The sequence below is a fragment of the Pempheris klunzingeri genome, chromosome 10 (genome assembly GCF_042242105.1).
Source record: "Pempheris klunzingeri isolate RE-2024b chromosome 10, fPemKlu1.hap1, whole genome shotgun sequence".
NCBI classification, from domain to species: domain Eukaryota; kingdom Metazoa; phylum Chordata; class Actinopteri; order Acropomatiformes; family Pempheridae; genus Pempheris; species Pempheris klunzingeri.
Window position 1 is genome coordinate 8,713,355 of NC_092021.1, and position 22,382 is coordinate 8,735,736.

The 22,382-nt window shown below is 42.6% G+C and overlaps 1 protein-coding gene and 1 non-coding gene across 3 annotated transcripts in view; both read right to left on the reverse strand.

Moving 5' to 3' along the window:
* Positions 1 to 8,132: 8,132 nt before the first annotated feature.
* trnas-aga (transfer RNA serine (anticodon AGA)) lies at positions 8,133 to 8,214 on the reverse strand. Its single transcript has one exon. It is a non-coding gene; the product is annotated as a tRNA-Ser (tRNA).
* A 1,821-nt stretch (positions 8,215 to 10,035) lies between these two features.
* The window catches only part of tmeff2a (transmembrane protein with EGF-like and two follistatin-like domains 2a), a 94,177-nt gene continuing 81,830 nt past the window's right edge, over positions 10,036 to 22,382 (reverse strand). The window contains exons 6-10 of one of the 2 annotated variants that reach the window (XM_070838422.1): positions 18,415 to 18,563; positions 16,425 to 16,481; positions 15,989 to 16,115; positions 12,140 to 12,298; positions 10,036 to 10,363 (exon numbers count right to left, since the gene is read on the reverse strand). In XM_070838422.1, the coding sequence (XP_070694523.1) occupies positions 10,267 to 10,363; positions 12,140 to 12,298; positions 15,989 to 16,115; positions 16,425 to 16,481; positions 18,415 to 18,563 (589 nt within the window). In that variant the 3' untranslated portion in view covers positions 10,036 to 10,266. Of the gene's footprint in view, positions 10,364 to 12,139; positions 12,299 to 15,988; positions 16,119 to 16,424; positions 16,482 to 18,414; positions 18,564 to 22,382 lie in introns of both variants that reach the window. The other variant, XM_070838421.1, reaches the window with a different exon arrangement.

The window sequence follows — 22,382 nt, forward strand, 5'->3', positions numbered from 1 at the left end:
CACATTCCCAGTGTTGTGTCAAAGAATGTTGTCTTTCCATTGCCTATTTTATAACAGCGCTTTCTATTTACTTAAGGGCCCTTTTTTGCCGTTAACCTACAGTTGCGTATGATGGAAGACACTCCAAAAACAATTCATGCACATAAGCTGTTAAAAAATCTTCACAAGTCAGCTTGAGAGAACGGATGAATTTGCCCTCTGGAGGGCAAGAAATGCAAGTGCATGACCTCATCCTGTCAGTTCAGTAACTGTTAGATATTTGTAAAGCACAGCAACAGCCAAGGAGATGTATTCACTACATTTTAAATCATATTTTATACCTTTATATTATGCTGGAGGTGATTATGATTCACTCCTTCAATTATCTTATTTTCTCTCCTCATTAACCATTTCAGTCTCAACGCAAGCTTGAAATGCTCTTATTTTGCTAACGAAAATGTTTATAATCAAACCTTCAACCGTAAAAAATTCTCCAAAGTCGAGTAATGAGTGCAGCAACCGCAGCGGAGACAGCAATCAGCATATTCCATCATTTCAACAAACAAGCCGCTGCAAGTCACATCACTGAATGAGTGAGCTTTGTATCCCTGGGAAACCTTCCTGGAGGTGCTTCAAAACCTTCAGCGGAGGGTGTGGTGCTGCACCAACCGTTGGCTGTTGGCAAACTACCCCGGTGGATGAGTGGTGTCTTTGACTATGAAATGCAATCTCATGCAGCCGAGGATTATTTTGAATCACATTACATACAAGTATGGAATTGACGAAATGTTCCTTTTCTTTTCCAAAAAGCAATTAATCTTTTTTTTCACCTGAGGCACCAGTCCACAACGCATTTTTACATACATAAAGGCAGAGAAGATGGTTCACCTTGGTGTGAACTTCTCACATGATTAAACACACACACACACAAACACCCTGAGGTGGACTTTGTGGGGACTTTAGTGATGTTTTCTCACACATCATGACATCATGCTCTGTATAGATATTTTGATACTGTTTGCATGCTGTTAAATGGACACTATATATGGTCACATGGTAGGTCGTGGGCTAAAATACAACACTAAAGAACAATACTAATAGTAATAATGCACTTTATTTGCATAGAACTTTTCAAAACAAAGATTAAAGTTGTGAATATAGAAGCAACTAAAAAAAACATGAATTAAAATACACTACTGTGCAGATAAAAGCTGTGACAAAATAATAAAACACACACTTCAAAAGACTGCAGTTAATAACAGGCAAGGGGATGCAAACAGAAAAAGTGCTTTTCTGTAGAAATAAAAAAGTGTTAAGCTGTTATTGTTGTCAAAATGTTGCTATTTTGAACAGGATGTCGACATTTTCACTGAGGCCTTTGTATTTGAACTTACAACTGGTGTCGCTACCAGATTTGCTCAACCTGCTGGATCTGCTCGGGCTCTTACATTTCCAGATTACGTTTCATATAACGAAATTAAGTTCGGCTGTACGCACAGAGGCTGTTTGAATTCTGCATTTAATTCTGTGTCGTGCATAAATGTCTTGCAGCGGTCTGGGACTATTGTTCATTAAAAATATCAGCGCTTCTCTGTTCACATCCCCCATCATTATCTCTGTGAAACTAAAGGTAATACAACCTTAAGATCTTACAAGTGATAATATCACATAGTTAGCGTGCTGTGAAAATGAATCATATTTTCACAGTCAAACTGAGAACTAAGTTCTCCATAGAAAGACAAGCACTAACTCCAAACAAACAGAACTCATGGCACAAAGCTGTAAGGTTCATTTGAACTTGTTACATTTTGTTAGGTTTTATTAGATGTAGGTCTCTTTCTCTACATTTACAATTAGCCCATTTAAGTGGCACACACACACACAGACACACACGGCCTCTGTACACTGAATGACGTACAGCCAGTCGTAATGTCATAATGTGTAACATCTGTAAATGCAAGGCCATGAGCAGATATGGAAGGCTGAGCACATCTGGTACCTACAGCGCTCTTGTAAAAAGGACACTTATCTAGTCAGAGGCCAAAGGGGCAGGTGCTTAAACACCACATGGGGTCTGTCTGTGCACGTGCCTGCCAACATGTGCATTTACTCATCACAACAAAACGCAAATTATAGCAATCAGCATCACAGCTTGACTAAATGCGCTAACACCAATGTGCGTGTAGCTGTAGCTACACGTACAGGAACAAAACAAAGCAACAATAACAATAAAAAAACACCCAGAAACAATAAAAAATACAAAACTGCCCAACACTGAGGCTCAGGGAACCTATTATTTATGTTTGGATACAATCATTTGTTCAATGTAGAAGAGGGAAGGCCTCCAGGCTTTTAAAAAATCCTTACTGAGCCTGTTGTGGAGTATTAAAGTTATTCAAGCTTGAAATGTGCTATAACAGTGTCCACCCATTTACAGTGTATTGGTGGTTTGGCAGATTTCCAGCGAGCTCCAGGAGTAACTCTAAATAATGTGATTGCTGGGTTTGCTGCACCACTTTTGATTTGAGAACTCTTTAAGATCTTTGCTGCTGCATTTTAGACCAACAGCTGTTAAGAAAGTCCATCAATAAGTCCTCATCACATGCCGCATATGTTTAAAGAACCCCATATTCTGCTCACGTTCTCACTTGTATTTGGAGTTTCTTCTAGAACAGGGTTGCACGAGTTAATGTTGAAAAAACACATTCTTTTTCTCGTACCAGACATGGCTGCTGCAGCTGTTTTCAGCCTCTGTCTGCATGCTCTGTTTTAGAAGAGCACAACAGGCCGGGTGAGGGCGACAGATTTATGACATCATAAAGGGAGTCAAATCTAAACGCTGTGTTTTTAAATCCATTTACTGAAAGATGAGCAGGAGGATGAGAGACAGGATGGTCTCTTCTCATAGTTCGGTGGTCCCCAGGCACCCCAAGGACTCACATTCATTTTGAAAAAACATTTAAAAGGTCCATTTTGCTTAATATGGGACCTTTAAATAGTTGTTGGTTGCTGTAATCTCCATACTGTCTATTGAATATTACCTTTGTGGGTGGAGGGATACGTCCTGGTGGCTGCATGTAGGTTTGTTGCCGGTAAACAAAACAGGTGAATACATCTACCTGATCAGGATGAAGATACTGACTTGATTTGCCTCTGAAAACTCAGATTGCAACACAGACATGTCCAGAATATGGACATAACATACCTAAATTTTAAATCTAAGGTTGTCCTTCGGAACCACTCATCCACCTGCGTGCTCGTGCTTCCTGGTGAGTTTTGCTTGCTCTAGTTTACAGTATGTGATATCTGCAAGACACACGACAGGTTCCCTGATCAGTGTTTAAATGGGACCCCTAATTCTTGTGATTACCAACAACAGTCCCACACAGGTGGTCATACCTATGATGATACCATGGATGGCCGGCAGTGTTTGATTTGTATAACCAGCTGAGACTGGATGTCTGGTCACGCAGTAGGAAGGAAGAAAGCAATGGTACCCTTTTGTCGCTAAATCAAAGGCCCCCACAGAGGGGAAAATGGCATGCTGGGACCAAAACAGATGGTGATGGATCCATAAATGACCCTTTTTCACAGACCAGCATGTGTTAGACACACGCTCACTTAAAGGTGGCCTTGTACACCATCAGAGGAATGTGTGTGTCTGTGTGTATGTATGTGTTTGTTTTCTGTGGTGTATGATTTCTGTGATGCTATCAATTCTGAAGCTAATGGACCAATTTTCGAGGTGTTGAGCTTTACACACATACATTCAGAATGTTAGGAAATACCTTGTGTATGAGTGTGTGTGTGTGTTTGTTTGTCTGTGTGTGTGTGTGTGTGTGTGTGTGTGTGTGTGTGTGTCCAACACCATCAATTTTCAAACCAATGGGCCAATCTTTTTCTGCCGAAGGGGCTGAGGTGCAGTTTGTTGATTGTAAAATCAATGTGAGGAGCAGTCATTCAATCGGATGGTCCCAAAAGTGTGGATTCCTGAAAGTCAGATGTACCACCGCTACTTTTCTCCACACCGTCGGTAGAGGATGCTTTATTATTCAGCGCTGCGTACATTATCTACACTTGAATGCCTCGGAAAACAAGGCTGCGCCTTCAAACGTGCTGTGTAAAATGGTGAGGAGCTGGATGGGGGGTTATGCATTTCTAAGATAAGTGTCAGATTCCAAAGCTAAGTGCCTATCTGTTACGTACAGTGGGTGTTGCGCTGGGAATGGGCGTATGGGAAATTGTTTCTGTGTGTCCTGGTTGTTGAAAGCATAATGATTGTTGGGTGCATTTGTCCTTTAAGGTCTTTGTTTATCACAAATAACTCCGAGGTCATTTGTCCAACGTATACAGTCCTTTGGCAAGTATGGAGCTGGTGGGGCTGCTAGGACCTTGCCTGAGTAAAATAAGGACCAGAGGTGGACTTTAGCATTAGAAACGGGGGCCAACAACAATCTCTTGCTAGCTGTTAGTGGAAGTAGTAGTGTTTAAATCTGATCATGTAAAGCCAAGTAATCACATGCTTGCAACATACGTGTAATTTCTTTCTTCCTTTATGGAAACAGAGTGGGACATCCTCATATTTTGGCAGCTCACATCCTGACTGTTTTAAGTAGCTGGTTAAATAACCCTGTATGCATCACAAGTTGTTCAAACTTCCTTTTGAACTAAGTAACAGTGAACTCCGCTGTGGGATGAGCTGGCCGTCCATTAATGATAGCATTAACCGCATTCCTCGACCTTAGATGAGAGCAGATACTCAGACATTCACAGAAATTTCCTTCCTACTCCTCCCTGGCCTCGGGCCCACTGGATTTGAAGGGGAAGACAGGAAACTGTCAGGATTACACTGACTGGGCCTGCTGGGTGCTGCATGCAGACATAAAGATGTGTGTACAAACAGGGACGGTCCCAGCCAGCGGTTGAGCTGCAGGTTAGCTACTGAGCGCTGGAAGAAAAACTAAAGAAATAAAAACTGATTCATGCTCTTAAATCAGTGATTTGTACTCTCATTTCATTAGTTAGTGTAGATGGATTACTATTGCTGACTTCAGCCTCTTTAGCTTTGTTCTTCAGTGTGTTCCATGTCCACATGGCGCTGAATAATCAGTGCCCCAGTGCTGTTTATTTCAGATCACAGACAGGCAATGGCATATTTACACTTTTATTTCTGTGTGATCACTGTCAGTGTGAATGCATCGTCGCCTGAATTTGCTGTGTTAAACTTGGCAGAGTCGGGTCGACATTATTAAGTGCTTGAAGTTAATAATGGCCGAGGATCTGCCCTTCAGACAAACTAACACAATCCTTTTATCGTGAGCCCACAGGTCCATTAAAAACAGGCTGGGAACATTTCTAAGTCTGGCAGAATGACCCCTGAGTGACCCAGTGCTAAGTTCCTTCATACATGAACTACGGCCTTTCTCCTTATTAGAAGAGTTTTGTGATGTTTCTAATAGCAGTGTGGCTGAGTTTTTGTAAGCATGAAATCTTGAGAAACATGGGTGGAATGTCCGCCCTGTCTTTAAGGCTAATATGATATATCATCAGTGAACGGATGGCTCAGAGTTGGCTTTGTTAATGGACACCACAGTGGTGTGAAAAGGTATTTGCCCCCTTACAGATTTCTTCTGCTTTTGCTTTTTTGTCACACTTACATGTTTCAGATCATCAAACCAATTTTAATATCAGACAGAGATGACCTGAGTAAACACAAAAAGCAGTTTTTAAATGATGATTTCATTTATTAAGGGAAAAAAGCTATCCAAACCAACCTGGCCCTATGTGAAAAAGTAATTCCTCCCTAAACCTAATAACTGATTGTGCCACCCTTGGCGGCAACAACTGCAACCAAGCGTTTGCAATAACTGGCGATGAGTCTTTCACATCGCTGTGGGGGAATTTTGGCCCACTCTTCTTTGCAGAATTGTCTTAATTCAGCCACATTGGAGGGTTTTCGAGCATGAATGGCCTGTTTAAGGTCATGCCACAGCATCTCAATTGGATTTAAGTCCAGACTTGGACTAGGTCACTCCAAAACCTTCACTTTGTTTTTTTGGAGCTATTCGGAGGTGGACTTGCTGGTGTGCTTCGGATCATTGTCCTGCTGCATAACCCAGGTGCGCTTGTGCTTAAGGTCACGAACTGATGGCCGGACATTCTCCTTCAGGATTTTCTGGTAGAGAGCAGAATTCATGGTTCCATCAATTACGGCAAGTTGTCCAGGTCCTGAAGCAGCAAAGCAGCCCCAGACCATCACACTACCACCACCATGTTTGACTGTCCGTATGATGTTCTTTTTCTGAAATGCTGTGTTAGTTTTACGCCAGATGTAACAGGATGCACACCTTCCAAAAAGTTCCACTTTTGTCTCGTCAGTCCACAGAATATTTCCCCAAAAGTGTGGGGGATCATCAGATGTTTTTTGGCAAATGTGAGATGTGCCTTTGTGTTCTTTTTGGTCAGCAGTGGTTTTCACCCTGGAACTCTCCCATGGAGGCCATTTTTGCCTAGTGTCTTTCTTATTGTTGAATCATGAACACTGACCTTAACTGAGGCAAGTGAGGCCTGCAGTGCTTTAGATGTTGTTTGGGGTTCTTTTGTGACCTCCTGCATGAGTCGTAGATGCACTCTTGGAGTAATTTTGGTAGGCCGGCCACCCCTGGGAAGGTTCACCACTGCTCCATGTTTTCTCCATTCGGGGATAATGGCTCTCACTGTTGTTCGCTGGAGTCCCAAAGCCTTAGAAATGGCTTTGTTACCATTTCCAGACTGATAGATGTCAATAACTTTGTTTCTTGTCTGTTCTTGAATTGCTTTAGATCGGGGCATGATGTGTTGCATTTTGAGATCTTCCAGCCTACTTCATGTTGTCTATTTAAGGGATTTCTTGATTCTACAGCTCTGGCAGTAATCAGGCCTGGGTGTGGCTAGTGAAATTGAACTCAGCTTTCAAAAATGGGGTTAATCACAGTTACAGGGGGCAATTGTTTTTTCACATAGGGCCAGGTTGGTTTGGATAGCTTTTTTCCCTTAATAAATGAAATCATCATTTAAAAACTACTTTTTGTGTTTACTCAGGTCATGTCTGATATTAAAATTGGTTTGATGATGAAGTGTGACAATAAAGCAAAAACAGAAGAAATCTGTAAGGGGGCAAATACTTTTTCACACCACTGTATATTAGAATACAGTGATTTATTCAGCTGAATACAAATACACTGTTGCCCATAAAGTTGGAATAAAATGTTTTTTACCTCTTCTCATGAAATGATTGTGACAATGTGATTTATTCTTGATAAATAAAGTGTATATCTTCTCAACTTTATTGATCAAACTCTTCCAAACATCACAGTGAAACTTAAGCCACAATTAACCTTTGCAAACTGTGTATTCAGGCTTTAACAAAATTGGGGGTATTGAACAATTATTCCAACTTTATGGGCAACAGTGTAGAAAGATCACATTGAAAAAGAAGTTAAAGAAGAAGTTAGAGGTTAAAGGCCTGAGCTCAAAAAACAAAAACACTCATTATTCAGAATAACATAATGAGTGTTATACAGTATTATTTGCTTGTTATTACTGATGCATTTACATTAAATAGTATTGTGATGTTCCAGCTGGGTAAAAAAACATGTAGAAGTATTTTCACATTCAATTCAAATTTGTTGCACAGCTGCAACAATGAAATACAGTTTAGCATCTCACCAGAAGTGCAAACTGCAGTAAAGTGCAGAGTATGTACATGTGTATATATGACCTGTATGATATACATATAAAACAACATGTCATGTCATGTGAGGTAGTTTAATCTAACGGCAATACAGCACTTTTAACAAGACAATGTTCTGAAGTAGCCTGAATGTACTCACCTACTTTCCACCACAGTAATCCAAGGCTGTTGTTCCAGGGTGCCAGTTTAGAATATTTAATCCTTTAATTTAATGTAGTTGTAATAAAGGACTGGGTGATAACTTGTATCTGTGTTTACATTAGGATGTAATGAGCATGAGCACTGCTCCCCTGTTCTCACTATAGATCCGACTACAGATTATTTGCTCATGGCTTCTGAGAGAAGCACAAATAACCGCACAAGCTGCAAAAGCTCAATGACAACGGGCCTGAAGTAAGTAACCAGCGTGAAAAGGGAACCACGTTGTCGGCAGGATTCGAACCTGCGCGGGGAGACCCCAATGGATTTCTAGTCCATCGCCTTAACCACTCGGCCACGACAACTTGACGTCACTGAAACTGATACATATCAGAAACAACTGAACAATTTCAGTTGTCACTGTCGCAACATGATCTTTATAATCGATCTGCTGACATTTATGTGAGAGTGCGGTGGAACAGAGGTGGCGTTTGGATTACATCCGGGTTGTGGAGAACACAGCACCACCTTGTGGCGGTGGACGCTTGTGGCGTTTCTCTTTGGGTGCCTACTGGACTTCAAAGTCTGTGGAGAATAATAGTAAAAATGTACAATGAGAAATTAAAAAAAGAAAGAAAAAAGTATAAGTCAAAGGAAGGCCATGATAAAACATGAATGTGGATGAGAAATCAGGTTTTCACCAGGTGCTACAAAGCAGACCCTAACCCTAACCAAAGGACTTCACCTACGGGTTTTGTTGCTCCCCTTAGTTTTGCTGAATAGGCTTTACCTCCAGGACAAACAGGCCTGGATGTGTGCATCTGGAAACTGTGCTGAAAACATATTTTTATATGGATGCAAGGGCACAGTGGTGGAAGATGTATTCAGACCCTTTTTTTAAAGTAGCATCGATGCAGCCATCAAAAGGAAATGCCTGGTTTGAAAATGTTGACTTTAGTAAAACTACTACCAGCAAAATGTAGGCCTAGTGCTCAATGCGCTCAGTGTGGAGGATGGCTCATGTGAATGTTATACTATTATTGATTATATTGCTCGATATATTTTGCTAATGCATTAATGTATGTAGAATTTTACAGTTGTATGACGAGGAGTTGGTCCAGTTGGTTGTTCAATGACTTACAGTTACAGGTATTTACACTATTGGTCCATAAATGCATCATCCATTTTATAAGCGAGTCATATGTTTTGTAAAAATAGCTGTGAAATAAATATGATGGAGCAAAAAGTACAATATTCCCCCCCTGACATGTAGGCTAATGGAGTAAAAGGACATGAAGGGAAGTGGGAATACTTGTAAATATACTTCCCAGTTGTACTCCAGTAAAGTGTTTGAGCAAATGAAGATAGTGACTTTCCACCAATGAAAAAAAGCAAATATAACCTTATTTATTCAGAAACTGGATCTTTGAGGAGCACAAGATGTGTTCTGCACCATCATGTAGGGGATGACATCTGCTGTGTGATACAGGTCATTAAAGACAGTGTGACTTTCTCCTAGTATTTAGAAATTCAAATCTCTGTATGATAGGAGACAACATGACTGTGACAGAGAGAAACGTTAATTACAAGTTAACTGATTACCATACCACAAACAAAGACAGACGCAGCATGTTACATTTCGTGATATAAATTATTTATTTACATTTACAGAAAAATGACCCCATCAAGACAATGTAGTAATAACTATTGGAAATAGAACCCAAGATACAGAAGCTGACGTCATCGCCACAACCGAACAGAGAGCTCTATAGTAACATTGTGCCCTCTGTCAAAAGTCTCCTATAACACAAGGTGCAAGGCATCACGTGTAGCCCCGGACCCCGCCCCGCCCCACCCCCCATCCAACCCCCCACCCCCCTCCCAGACTGAACGACACACACCTCATTTAAAGCCCGTTGCCCTGCTTTGCACTACCCCGATTTGCTTTAACCTCTTCATCTACAAAGGACAGACACCGGCAAGCCTGCCTCTACAGAAGCTCACACATCTAATACACACTCACACGCACACATACACACTCACATTCTGTATCTTCAACCCCCCCCCCCCCCCCCCCCCCCCCCACCCTCCCAAACACTTCGTGGTTCAGTTTTTCAGAAAAACCCTGGGTGGAAGTGACAAGGTGCAAGGAGACAACTTGGAGGGGTGGGGGGGGGGGCGTTGGCGACTGATGACAGCATTGCCCCACGTGCACGTCTCCTTACTGACTGGTACGCCAGCACTGTCTTTGCTGTGCCGCCATCCTCCCTGGGCATTCTTTAAGTTCACACTGGGAGAGAGGGCGAGGAGTAAGGGCAAGCAGATCCTAATGTTCGGGGTTGGCCTACAAGGGGGAACATATAACTCCACAGCGCTCCGTAACGTGGACGGGGACTCTCTCTCCGGTGTGTCTGGGCTCAGATAAGTCGAGTGGAGGCGCGCATGGTGTTCTCTGAACTGAAGTGGACATTGTTCTGCTTCTGCCGGTTGATCCTGTTGGTCCGCGGGCACTTCCTGTACAGGGAGGAAGGTGAGGGACGGATACAAGAAGATACACATAGAGGTTATAGCTATGTCACTGTAACAATCTGCAGCAGTAAAAGCTCATTCTGGTGTTACCCTGTGTTTTTACAGACCACATTACAGCCGTCCTGACGTGAGGAAAGGATAAAAAATTGGAAGTGGTCCATTTTTTTCTTATTGTCAACAAATTCTACTCAAACCAACAATGGTTTATTCAGTTTACCTGACTTCCAAGTATTGTCTAAATAGCCAAAGCCTGATACAATTTATTTGTCTGCACCTCCACTGTTGCTCACAAACACTTGTGTATTTTGATTCAATCCCACACACACAGTCCTGGTGCTGTAAAATACCAACTAGCGCAGAAGTGGAGTTAAATAATAAAATCAGAGGTTCCTATAATTAGTGCTAAAATAAGAAAAATAGAAATGTATACTTTGTGATGGATAAAGTTGCATTAGCATCTAGGGTTAGGAATTAAATGACCTTTTGACATGAAAAAAGGAAAGAGTTACAGCCTTTTTCAGCCCTGAGTAAAGCTTGCAGCCTTCCTCCCAGCCTGCATACACTCAACAAAAATATGTCAGGTCAACCTGTATGCAGCCTGAGAAGCCAAACTCAGGGCACGGCCTCACTGCAACATTCACTGGGGCTCATGAGACATCAACTGGTTTGAGCTCAAGGAAATATGTGAGTTTTTGAGAGACCGACTGATTCATTGTTAGCTTTGATCTTTTAATCAGATTTGTCTACAGCGGAAAACATATCGAATCACTTCGTGCTGCAGCAACACGTTGCAGTGAATCCCTTTCCGAGTGCACCTGCCACGCACAGGAGGCAAAGCGTAGGATGACCTTTTCCGCTCTCATCTGTTTGCGGCAACTCTTTATAGAAATGGATACCACATAAAACCCCGGGAACATTCATATGACACAATACATGAACTATGGCCCAGCCACTCAAGCAGAGACAGGACACCGAGGTGAGTCAGTGAGCGTTTGTCTGTATACATTCATTCATTTCTTCATACATCTATTCATTCACCAGATCTCACTGGGATGCATGTCATCATGTAATAGACTGTGGCCTTTCAAAGGCTGAGGACTTTTTCATTTTTTATTTTAAATGAGTATCGCTGAGCAGCACTAAACATTAATGGTATTGTAGCTGTGCTATAATTCTCTTTTTCCTTCTTTATCTTCTCTCCTTACCCTCTTGCCCTGCTCGCTCTCTCATTTTCTCCCTCCCCTTCCTCCCCTCCCATGCTCAGAGGAGCAGTTTTGTCTCGGCCAAAACTCTTTTAAAATCTTTTATTAAATGTCATAAATTGCTTAGGTCAGCGCGAGGCAGGCAAGCTGCAGGCTATATATGTGTGCGTCTGTGTTTGTGGGTGTACGTGTGTGGGTGGGCTTCTACTGTGAATACAAAATGCCTGTTCAAACACAAGTGTGTATGCTTGCCTACACAGATATCTCTGTGTATCTACGCTTGCACGCACACGCTGCACTTTTTCACGTGCGTGTGTGTGTGTGTGTGTGTGCGTCCACAGGGAAAGTGTCAGTGATTTCTCTTTGCGTTGCAAGCAAGGTGACCTTTCAGCTGTTGCCTCCAGGCTCAGGGGCTCCGCGTCTCCTCTTGTGACTCTCAAATACACACAACATGGAAAACACTGCTCACATTAGTAGGCTGTGTTCGAATAAGTGCGTGCGTGTGTGTGTGTGTGTGTGTGTGTGTGTGTGTGTGTGTGCATGTTAGGGCATGACTCACCTGGTAATGCAGAGCACCACCACACAGATGATGACCACCTGGAGTGCTCCAATGATAGAGGCGATGAGGACGTAGTGCAGTTTGCCAGATCCTGGCACCACATAGAGCACGTTGTACTCTTTGATGTCACACTGGGGGCCTCTGAAACCCGAGTGACAGCTGCACACACACACACACACACACACACACACACACACACACACACGGCCACGCACAAGGGAGGATAAAGAGAGAGAAAGAGAGTCATCTCTTTGCACTGAGAGACAAGTTAATTATTTGTGTATTTATAATTGAAATGCCAGTACCTGTTTGGTAAAGACATTGTGGTGGAACAATGCATCTGTGTGACAGTGTACTGACTCTGCTTTTTCTTAGCTGTGACTGTTCAGATGAACAGGACTGATTAGGCGTGCAGCAGGTAAGGGAGGGAGGGAGGGAGGGAGAGACAGCACATCATTTTCTCTTTGTTTTAAGCCTCCGTCCGCACTAAAGCTGGAATTCCAGTTGCACGCTAAGGGTCGTAGCTGGTGTGCGCCTCCTCAGAAATGTCACACTGGAACTACAGATGCTATGGAGATAGCACATGGACGCGACAAAGACTACCGCTTGGGCTTTCTCTTACAAGATTTCGATGCCAGTTTGTGCAAAGCTGTTTCCACTGCAAACCCTCTAATCTTCGTGAACACTGCGGTCTGTCGCAGGGCATTGTATGGCGATAGTCTCTTATCCAGTGGTAATAAACAACAAAATGGAATTTACAGCAATGTATCAGTAGAATGTACAAGCGTGTCTGACTGTCACTGTAGGGCCAACAAGTCTTTCATAATAAACAACATTAAATGTCTTCCAAAACTCGTAGAAATCCCTTCATCCCTCTATTATCTGTACCGCTTTCCTTTTAGGTTTGTGGTCAAGTAGTCTCCCATGTTCTCCCATTGTTTTTTTCTATATCACAGTTGAAAATGCGTATTCTGGCCCTCGTATTGCCTATTTTTGGATTGGAACTAAATGTCCTGGTGTCGCCCACACCTAGTGGATGCACCCACGTTACAGTGCAGCTGGGAATAACTGAGCCTTTGGAAAAATAAGGTGGTGTGGGGGTCGCAGTAAAGTTGAGAAGAAATTTGAATATACAGAACAGCTACAAAAACAGCCAAAATGCAGGTGTTCTCTTGAAGCTGCGTTCATGAGATGACTTTGAAATCATTAAACTGGTGATTTTGGGTGGTTGAATCACAACTGTAACTGACTCAACTCCTCAACAGGTGTTTGTTGACCACAAGACGATGAAGCACAGGATGAAGTAACTGTTTTCATATTGCTGGGCTATTTTAGTAGTGGATACACATTGTTTCACATGTAATTGGTGCTTTCAGATATAGCCAGTTTGGTGTGGACATAGTCTCAGAGAGGGCCAGACAAATGCACACATGGACACACACACACACACACAGTGAGAGGGAGACTAATGGAGATGATCTTTGTCCTCAGAGAGGAGCTAAAATGGTCCCCCTTTTAATCTCTATTTCTCTGTGTCTATATCTTCTCCTCTTTACCTGCTTTCCCCCCTCTGGGGAGGTTGTTACCCACCAGCACCTGCATATCCTTGTTTGGTACCAACCTACACACATATAAACACACACACACACACAGACACACACACCCAGACATAGTCTCCTTCACATTCTCTATCCCTTCGACCTGACAGTGTGTAAGATGAACATTGCAACCTTGTTCTGTTTGGGTTTTGTGTCCTGTTTCCACACACATGAACACACACAGACATGCCCCACTCCCGTAGAGACCACTGCTTCCCTTCTTATTAGGATGCCAGCTCCAATTCCAGCAACCAGTAGGGAGCAGCAGAGACCTTTCACACTCCCTCCCTGCCAGGCACTGTTCTGTATGCATGAAGACTGTCTGGCTGGGAGAGCTGGGACGAGCGAGGTTAGAGAGAAAGGAGAGAGATAGTGGGAGCGACAGATACCAAGACCCCCTGGCTGCTACACTATCAGGCTTTAAAAGATGGCAGACCTGCGCGGCACACATGCACCTTCACTGTGCGTGTGTGTGTGTGTTTGTGTGGGCTCGGGGGGGTTGGTCGGTTTTGAAACATCATTCGTCATTGCGCCTTTATGTGAACGTGTGTCTGTGCTGCCTGTGTTCACGTGTGCCTGTGTATGTGCACTGTACACTGTATACTGTCATTTGCAGCTGTGTGACTGCTGTGCTGTGAGTGCGTCTGCATCTGTTGTTTGTTGCATTTTTTTTTTGTATTTCTGTACTTGCAAGGCACAAATATGACCGGATCCTCCAAAGTGAGGACATTTTGCTGCTCCTTGTCTCTTTACAGGATATATCCGATTAATGGAGCTTCTTTTTGTTCAATATTTGAGATCCATCAATCACTAAAATAATGTCTAACTGGGGAATAAACAAAGGCCCTCCTTAGCCAAACTTAGAAGAGAAAACCAAACATCCATCACACATCGACTGCCGAGCTAAAAATCTTTCCTGTGCAGTTAGGGATCATTACAGACAAGTTCTGGCTAAACCCCATTGAACTACAGATCTACGTTCAGTTTGGTGAGTACAAAGTCATCCTGATCAAAATAATGGCCAAACACACAAAAAATATCAAGTTGTAATAAAACAGTAAACTATAAAACTGTCCTTTAAGGGGATGGCTTAGATAAGGCATGAAGAGGTCATGTTAAACCTGAATTTACTAACTTCTTTGGACACTTGAATAATTTTACTCACCGTTAACACAAAATGAATTAGAGCAGTGGTTTGGTCCTCACTCGGGATGAGCACTGAAAACTGTGTGTTAGCAGTACTGATGTCAATCACTTGCAGATTATACTGTTTCAGAGTTATTTTTTTCAGCTGTAAACAATACTAAAATACCTCATAGCTCTTGGGAACTCACTGATGGCACACTTCAGGTGTCAGACAGCAGCCCGGTGGTGTGTTAACAGCCAGGTATAATCATTGGCAGACAGATGATGGTGCAACAAAACGGGGGCTTTCAAGATGAAACCACCAGCAAATCAAAATGAAAAAAAGAAAAAGAAACTGAAACATTTAGCAGTGAGAAGCGTGTTCAGCAGCGCACTTGAGTGGCCCAGCGGCTCGGCCCTTCTCCTACAGCAGGAGGAATCGCAAACACAACCCCCCCTCAGCACATTGAGTTGTATTTATACAAGATAAACAAGCCTGATTAAAGAAAAGGGCTCCAGCATTTGCCTAGCAATTGCTAAATTTCACAACCGATTAGCCGTCTTACATTACACACTTTCTCTCTGTGTCTGCAGATTAGGGAGGTAGAGGGTGGGAGAGCATCACCAAATTTGTGGTGAAGAGACTCGGCTTCTTGCTTTCTGAAGGATTTGTTCGTAGCCACAGTGCTGCGAACCTGTAAGAACAGTGTTGCCAATAATAGCTAACGTAAGCGTAATGCAACGTAATGGCTGCATTCCATAAATAGCTACTACAAATATAACCCTTGTGAATCATAGCTTTTAAACTCCATTCAAGTCATTATGAATTAATAATAAATAGTGCCAACTCAGCATATTGTGCTAAAATGACACCATGATTGCAGTGGTTGGTTACTTGGCCTCAAATATGGTATTAAGGTAATAAGGTATTAATGGCAGAGTTACAACGTCCTCGGCTGACTGGAGATCCCCCTCTCTCCATTTCCAACTCTTTGCTAAACATGATAATACTTAGATAGTGATATCATACATATATCAGTATTATTTTCTGTATGCTTATCCTTACTCTTGCCTTGTCCTCACAAATAAATGAATACTGTGTGTGCATGTGTGTGTGTGTGTGCACCTGCAGGAGGGCTGGGCCAGGATGCTGGGGTACTGACACTCTCCGTGGACACAGTAGTTTTTGTAGTGATCAGGACAGGGGATGTACAGGCCGTGGGCCAGCTCGTTCCTCGGATCCTCTTTTTCTTCTACTGCGTAAACACACACACACACACACACACACACACAAACACACACAGTCCGTAAGCGCTGAATGCACATATGCGCAGACACTTATCTATTGTGCTGCATTGTTGTTATTGTACTTTTCCCCTCTCTGCTGTACTGTAGGAAGAAAGGAAGTCAAACACAAAAATGGGAGAAGTTAGAGAAAAGTCTGAGAGTGAACAGAAGCGAGTCAGGAGGAGTTAGGAGGCGCCTTGAAGGCTGATGCAGCTTTGATGAGTAGCACATGTTATTTATGCTATTCCCACCCCCACCTTTCCACATGTGCTCACCTGTGTTGGTCCGTGCAGAATGCCCATCTCCGCCATTGTTCCCATTTATGATGTCACCTGGAAAAGCCAAAAACACATTCAAACACATCTCAGGCTGCTACAAGCGAGTCTCCTAATAGCTCCGACCCGCTCCATTATGGGCTACACGTTCACATTGATATCAGCGTAAGTAGACAGGATTCAACAAAGGGTTCGTGTGGTGTGTGCACCTGTCTAGTTAATGCGTATAAATGCGAACTGTTCTCTTCAAAAGTCCAAAACCATCTCCCCTAATGCGCTATACCGAACAAAGGGGAATGGAGCCGCGCTGGCGGGAAAAGATCAGAGGGAATAATGCATTCCTGCTCACCTTATTGACGCTGCATCGAGTTTCTCCTTTCACAATGGCTAGACAAAGTCTCCTTCCAATCATTATCATTTTATTGCAATTGATTTTTCTTCAGTGGTCAATGAATTTATTCCTCTTAAACTGAGCCTGTGAAAGTATTTCCCATGTTTGTGATAAAAAGAACTGTAGCAAGCAATGTACTGGGATCTGGAGACTTTAAATTAGTAATTTCTTATTTATTTTTCTCATTTATTTTCTCGTAGAACACCGGAAGAAGAGTGAAATAAAATGGCACGGGGAAAACAGTAGGCTAGAGTTCTGAATGTACAACATCAACATCCACCTATGAAAAACTCTACTGTAGGACTACATTGATTTTAAGACTGCTCAGAGGAGAGACACTACAAACTGAACAAAACTACAGCTAAGAAAAACTATTTTTGCGAGCATCTGTCGAAGCAAGCCCATGAATGAAAAAAAAAAATTGGCTCATCAGTAGTTTGGGCTTTTCTAGATTGGTATGAGCCACAGTAAAAAAAAAAGCAGTTCTATTTACAGAAAACAGAACAAAAAATAAAATGGTTGATATGGCAAGTGAGACATGGGGAAATACTATAAACCAGCAATCTAAATATCAAAGTATCACTTTGAATCCTGGGGAACACGAGGTTTACTTTCTCACTGGGCTATAAATCCCTCAATCTCACGGCACAATTTCATGACATTTATTTCTCTCTCTACTTTCCCCTGATTGAAACAGAATGCGCGGAAGCAAATCGATCAGGGTGGTCTGACCCAAACGGTGTAACATGGGGGAATACAGATTTCTATTTGTTTTCCAGAGCTGGTTAGCCCTGATTGCTTTACTCCTCATTACTTCTCAAAGCCTTCATCTTGGTTCTCACATCTCGATCAATTGTCCTGTTTGTCCCGGGTGGACGCATGGCCGATCAAATACTTGCAAATGTACTTCATACACAATAAAAGCCGGTGACAAGTGAGATTTGACGACCTCCCTGGATCGCGACCGTGGATAAGCCTCTGCCTCTCTTTCCGCCTGATGACAGCTGCGGCCACATTTTGCAGTAGCATAAAGCAAAACGAGTGAAAATAACAAGAAATTGAGATGTTGGTGGATCATACCTTCAATAAAATAAAATAAAATTAATTCAAAAAGAATAATTCTCATGAGCCTTTGTCTTCTGCCATGTGGATTAGCAATATGACTCAGTTTTAGGGATTTAACCACAGAGATTAATAAAATAACTTTATCCCTGGAACCATTGCAAACAAATTCCGCACCCAAATAAAAGATACTACACTAAAAAGGAGGGATTACCATTCTGTAAAATTATCAATATACATGGCGAGGGCTATGTGCGGTTTTGAGGATTATCTTCGCACACTATTCCAAAATATGATTTGTAATTATGTGGTTGGAACGGGAGCTGGTGGGGGGGGGGATATAGAATCATGCTGTCTGCATTTAGCTCTGCAAGCCGTCTCATTTGCCTCCACGGCCTCACTTCAACTTGAAGTGAACACCTGCCAGACAGAGGACGGCTTCTGCTGTGTGTGTGTGTGTGAAGGCGTTGTCGTGTCTTTTGGAGAGAATGTATGCATGCACGCGTGTGTGTGTGTGCGTGCGTTTGAGGGTCTGACCTTGGCAGTGGCCCAGGTACTTGACCTCGATGCGTTCCTGCTTCTGACAGGACGCCTCCTTCACCTGGCAGGGGTTGTCATAGGAGTGACCGTCTGAGGCACACACCGGGTTGAAGCTGATGTGGGAGCAGTCGATATTGCAAACACACCTGCAGAACGAGAAAGGGTATTAAACTTTCAAGGAAATTATTTATTATCTGTGTCAAGATGTAAAATAAACGAGATCTGAGTTGTAATAATTGATAATGATTAATAAAAATGAGAGCATTTCTATTATGTGTGTGTCCGACAGTGAGGAACACAGGCTGAAATTAGTTCAGGGATTAAAAATGAGACAGAAAAAACCAGTACAGCTTGCACTCAGTCAGGATGTTGGACCACGCAGTGTAATCCTGTTCAGCCTGGGTTTTGGCACATTCAGATCGACACAATAGCAAATGGAATTAACTTTGCAAAAAGAGACAGGCTGCACAGAGGGCTTGATTGACAAATGATGTACCATTACAATGGAAGGCCGCTATTAATAATGGAGGAATTGTAGACAACAAAGCTGTACATTTTAGCGTTGCAGAAGAGAATTGCACACAAAAAAAAACCCCACAGCCACCATTCTTCAGCTTTCAAATATGTCATTTATTTTTGAGAACACTGAAAATAACCTTAACGGAACATAATAACATATAAGCTAATACTATCATCAGGCACACAGGAACAGCTTGGTGAAAAAAAAGTGCCAAAAAGACTACAGAACAGCTTGTTTCTGGTATTAGACCCTGTCTTTATCACGTCTTTCAGCAAAACCCACGCGGCCGAGGAGTTCTAAAAATGATCTTGATGAAGATGAAGACGAAGGCGACTGCAGAACACTGGCTTGAGGCCACCGGCGAGCCTGGTGTGTAACAGCCACAGCCGAGCAGTTCGGAGCACGTTGCCTTCAAATCGAAATTCTCTCTTACTTTGACAAGCAAGTCCGAATCACTGATAGCCTGGCTAGCTTAAAATTGATGCGCTTATGTGTTAGAACAGATGGTTACTTTCAGTGCAGGTTCTTCCATTTAAAGTTTGGAAAAGCTTCTCTAAATAACGTGACGAGTCAAATTAAAAGCGTAAAAGGATCTGCGAACATCCACATGGTTATGAATGAGTCACGTTTTGTCTTCTCTGTATATTGAGTCAGTTACTTCCTTCCAGAGAGCTGATATTTGTGGTGTGTTTTCATGGCAGAGTAGAAAGCATCATTTCTCAGCGAATCAGACGCTTACTTGATGCTTTTAGCTCTTGCAAATTAAACGGGCAATTTGCTGTCGCACCACAATTTTTGGTGAAATGTAAGTGTGAGATCTGTGTTTGTGTGTCTCTGTGTGTGTGTGTGTGTGTGTGTGTGTGTGTGTGTGTGTGTGAGAGTCTGTGTGGACATCTGTACAAAAGAAAGAGAGAGAGAGAGCGAGGTAGAGAGAGAGAGAGAGAGACTGCACATACACCTGCATGCTCCTCCATCAACTTGTGTTTGTGTATGTGTGTGCGTAGGTGTTTTGGCATATGTGCAGTGTGACCCTAAGTGTGTGGCAGGCCTGATCAGCAGAAATTACACCCAGATTGCCTTCCCCAGACAGTTGCTGCTGAGTAGCACTGAACGCTAGATTCTGTAATTATAAATCTGTCATTATTCTCCCGGCCTTTTCATTTTCCCCTGGTGCCGAGCTCTCACTAAAGCGCAGGCATTCAGCTGTCTTACGGCCGCATTTGCATACAGGCCCACGTGGGGGCCCCATAAACGTGCGCCCACACAGACACATTCACAATCAGCCGTGATGATTCGCGCGGCTGACATTGATGTTGATTGAAACGGCGTGCAGCAAAGCGTGGCGGTGCTCATCTACTGTTGTAATGATGGATCAGCAAAGTAAGACTGATGTGAAGAAAGCCTTCGTTATGCATCAGAGGACGCACGGTTCGTATGAAGCCGTGCAACATCCAAAAATCCCACATGACAACGGAGGACGTAAAGGGTCACTTCACCCAAATTACAAGACACATATTTTGTGTCTTCCACCTTGACAGCTCTAGCCATGTTTGGAAGTTTGGGTTTTATTTACTTCGATTATGAGACATCCGCCTCCAGATCTCGCTGTCAACAGTTTTCATCGGAAATGTAGAATTAGTCCCAAAAATAACTGTTGGCAGCGTATTCTGTTTCCCACAGTAAGGAGGACACTGCCTGTGGAAAGATACTTTGCTGCCGAATTTTATTTAAATGCAGTTTTTCCCACCACAAATGAATTTGCATTTGCTTTCAATTAGGTGTGTAAAAATGACAAGAATCAGATGCATGGCCACATCCACATCCTGACGCAAAGTCTGTGCGACACTTTGCAAAAACTGATACAGGTGTCAAAAAACAGTCTTTTCATCGCTGTGTGCTCCTGTTCCTCTGATGTGTGTGTGTCAGTGTGTGCAGCCCACCGCTCTCTCGCTCTCTCTCTCACTAGCTTAAAAAAAAAACAAGAACTGAACTGAAAGAAATGTTTCCTGAAAAAATCTAATTTCATTCTGAGTTTGTAAAATGCACAGCGGTATTATAAAATACACCGGTGGCAATATAGATCTTGCTGCTTCTCTAACAGCTTTAGCTGCTGGTAGAGGTTGGTTGTTTTCAGCCACGTCCCCATATAGCATTGCTGCAAATACCACATTTAGAATGCAGACTTAGGTAGAGGTAAATAACACTCCAATACCCATTCACCCAAGAAGTTACATTACCAGTGTGTCACTACCTAAGTTTACTGTTATTGGCATTATACTTCATTTTGAGGGTGTTCCTCATCAGTATTTGTCCGATTGATGATGGATGGTTAAACTGCACTGAACTGGAGCGTATTTCTCTATTACAGATTTACCTATTTGTATCAGATCATGAACTATGCATCGAGACAAGGGTCAGCTCTAATCAAACAGGGACAGATAGCAGAGTTCTCAAAACCCCACCAGTTAAACCAAGTGTGTGTAACTTTTGATAAAAAGCAGCAGCAGCAGCAGCAGCCTCTGCTGCCACAAAAGGTAATTACACGATGCTGGCACATTTCATTCAGTTGATATCTGAGCGGCCGCACTAGTCTAATGAGAACAACAACAGGGGAGCATGGAGTAGGGAAAAGGGGAGCAGAGGAATCTGAGAACATCTGTACCCACAACAGTTAGACCCAATAGTTGCATAATGTCGCTTTAAAGCCAAATTGATCTACATAGCTAGATATCACCAGAGGCAAGTGAGAAAAAAAAAATCAGTTGTTTGAGTTAACCATTAAAAATTATAAAACACAGTCTAATTTTAACAGCCACCCCCAAGACAAGATAAGACTTACAATTAAAGTGTGTGCATTATCATAAAAAGTATCTAAATGAGAATAGTTTTAGCATGAAAGGAGGCATCAAGAGGAATTGTGAGAAACTAAGGATCAAATAAAAATCTTAAAAGCTTCTGAGCTAAAAGACAATTTCCAAACATCCAAAAAAAGAAAAAAAAAAAAAAAGACTAGGCTTAACACTCACATGTACACGTATACATGCACACTGCCTCCCCCACGCCCTCCCGGCGTAGAAGAGCTTTCAGAGTCGCGGCCATCCCGAGAGGCCTGCTGTTGGTCGGTGGCTGATGTCTGGGCTCCATACATTTTTAATGAGGCCTCTCACTTTCTCCCTAATAGGCACTATACCACTAAGCTGCAGTGCGTCAACACATCCTAATGTTACCCGCACACACACTCGCACCCCCACAGACAGGCGTGCGCAGTCGCATCCACTCGCGGGACGGTAATCGCTTTGTGACAAACCTTGTTTTTCTCCTGTCGCTCTCACAAGCAAAAAAAAAATAAAAGAAATCATTGCTTCACACGTTCTGCTGAGGTATAAAGGAACAGAGAAGTGTTAAGTGAAAGTTAGCAGCGTGCGAATATGTGCGCTGTATGTAC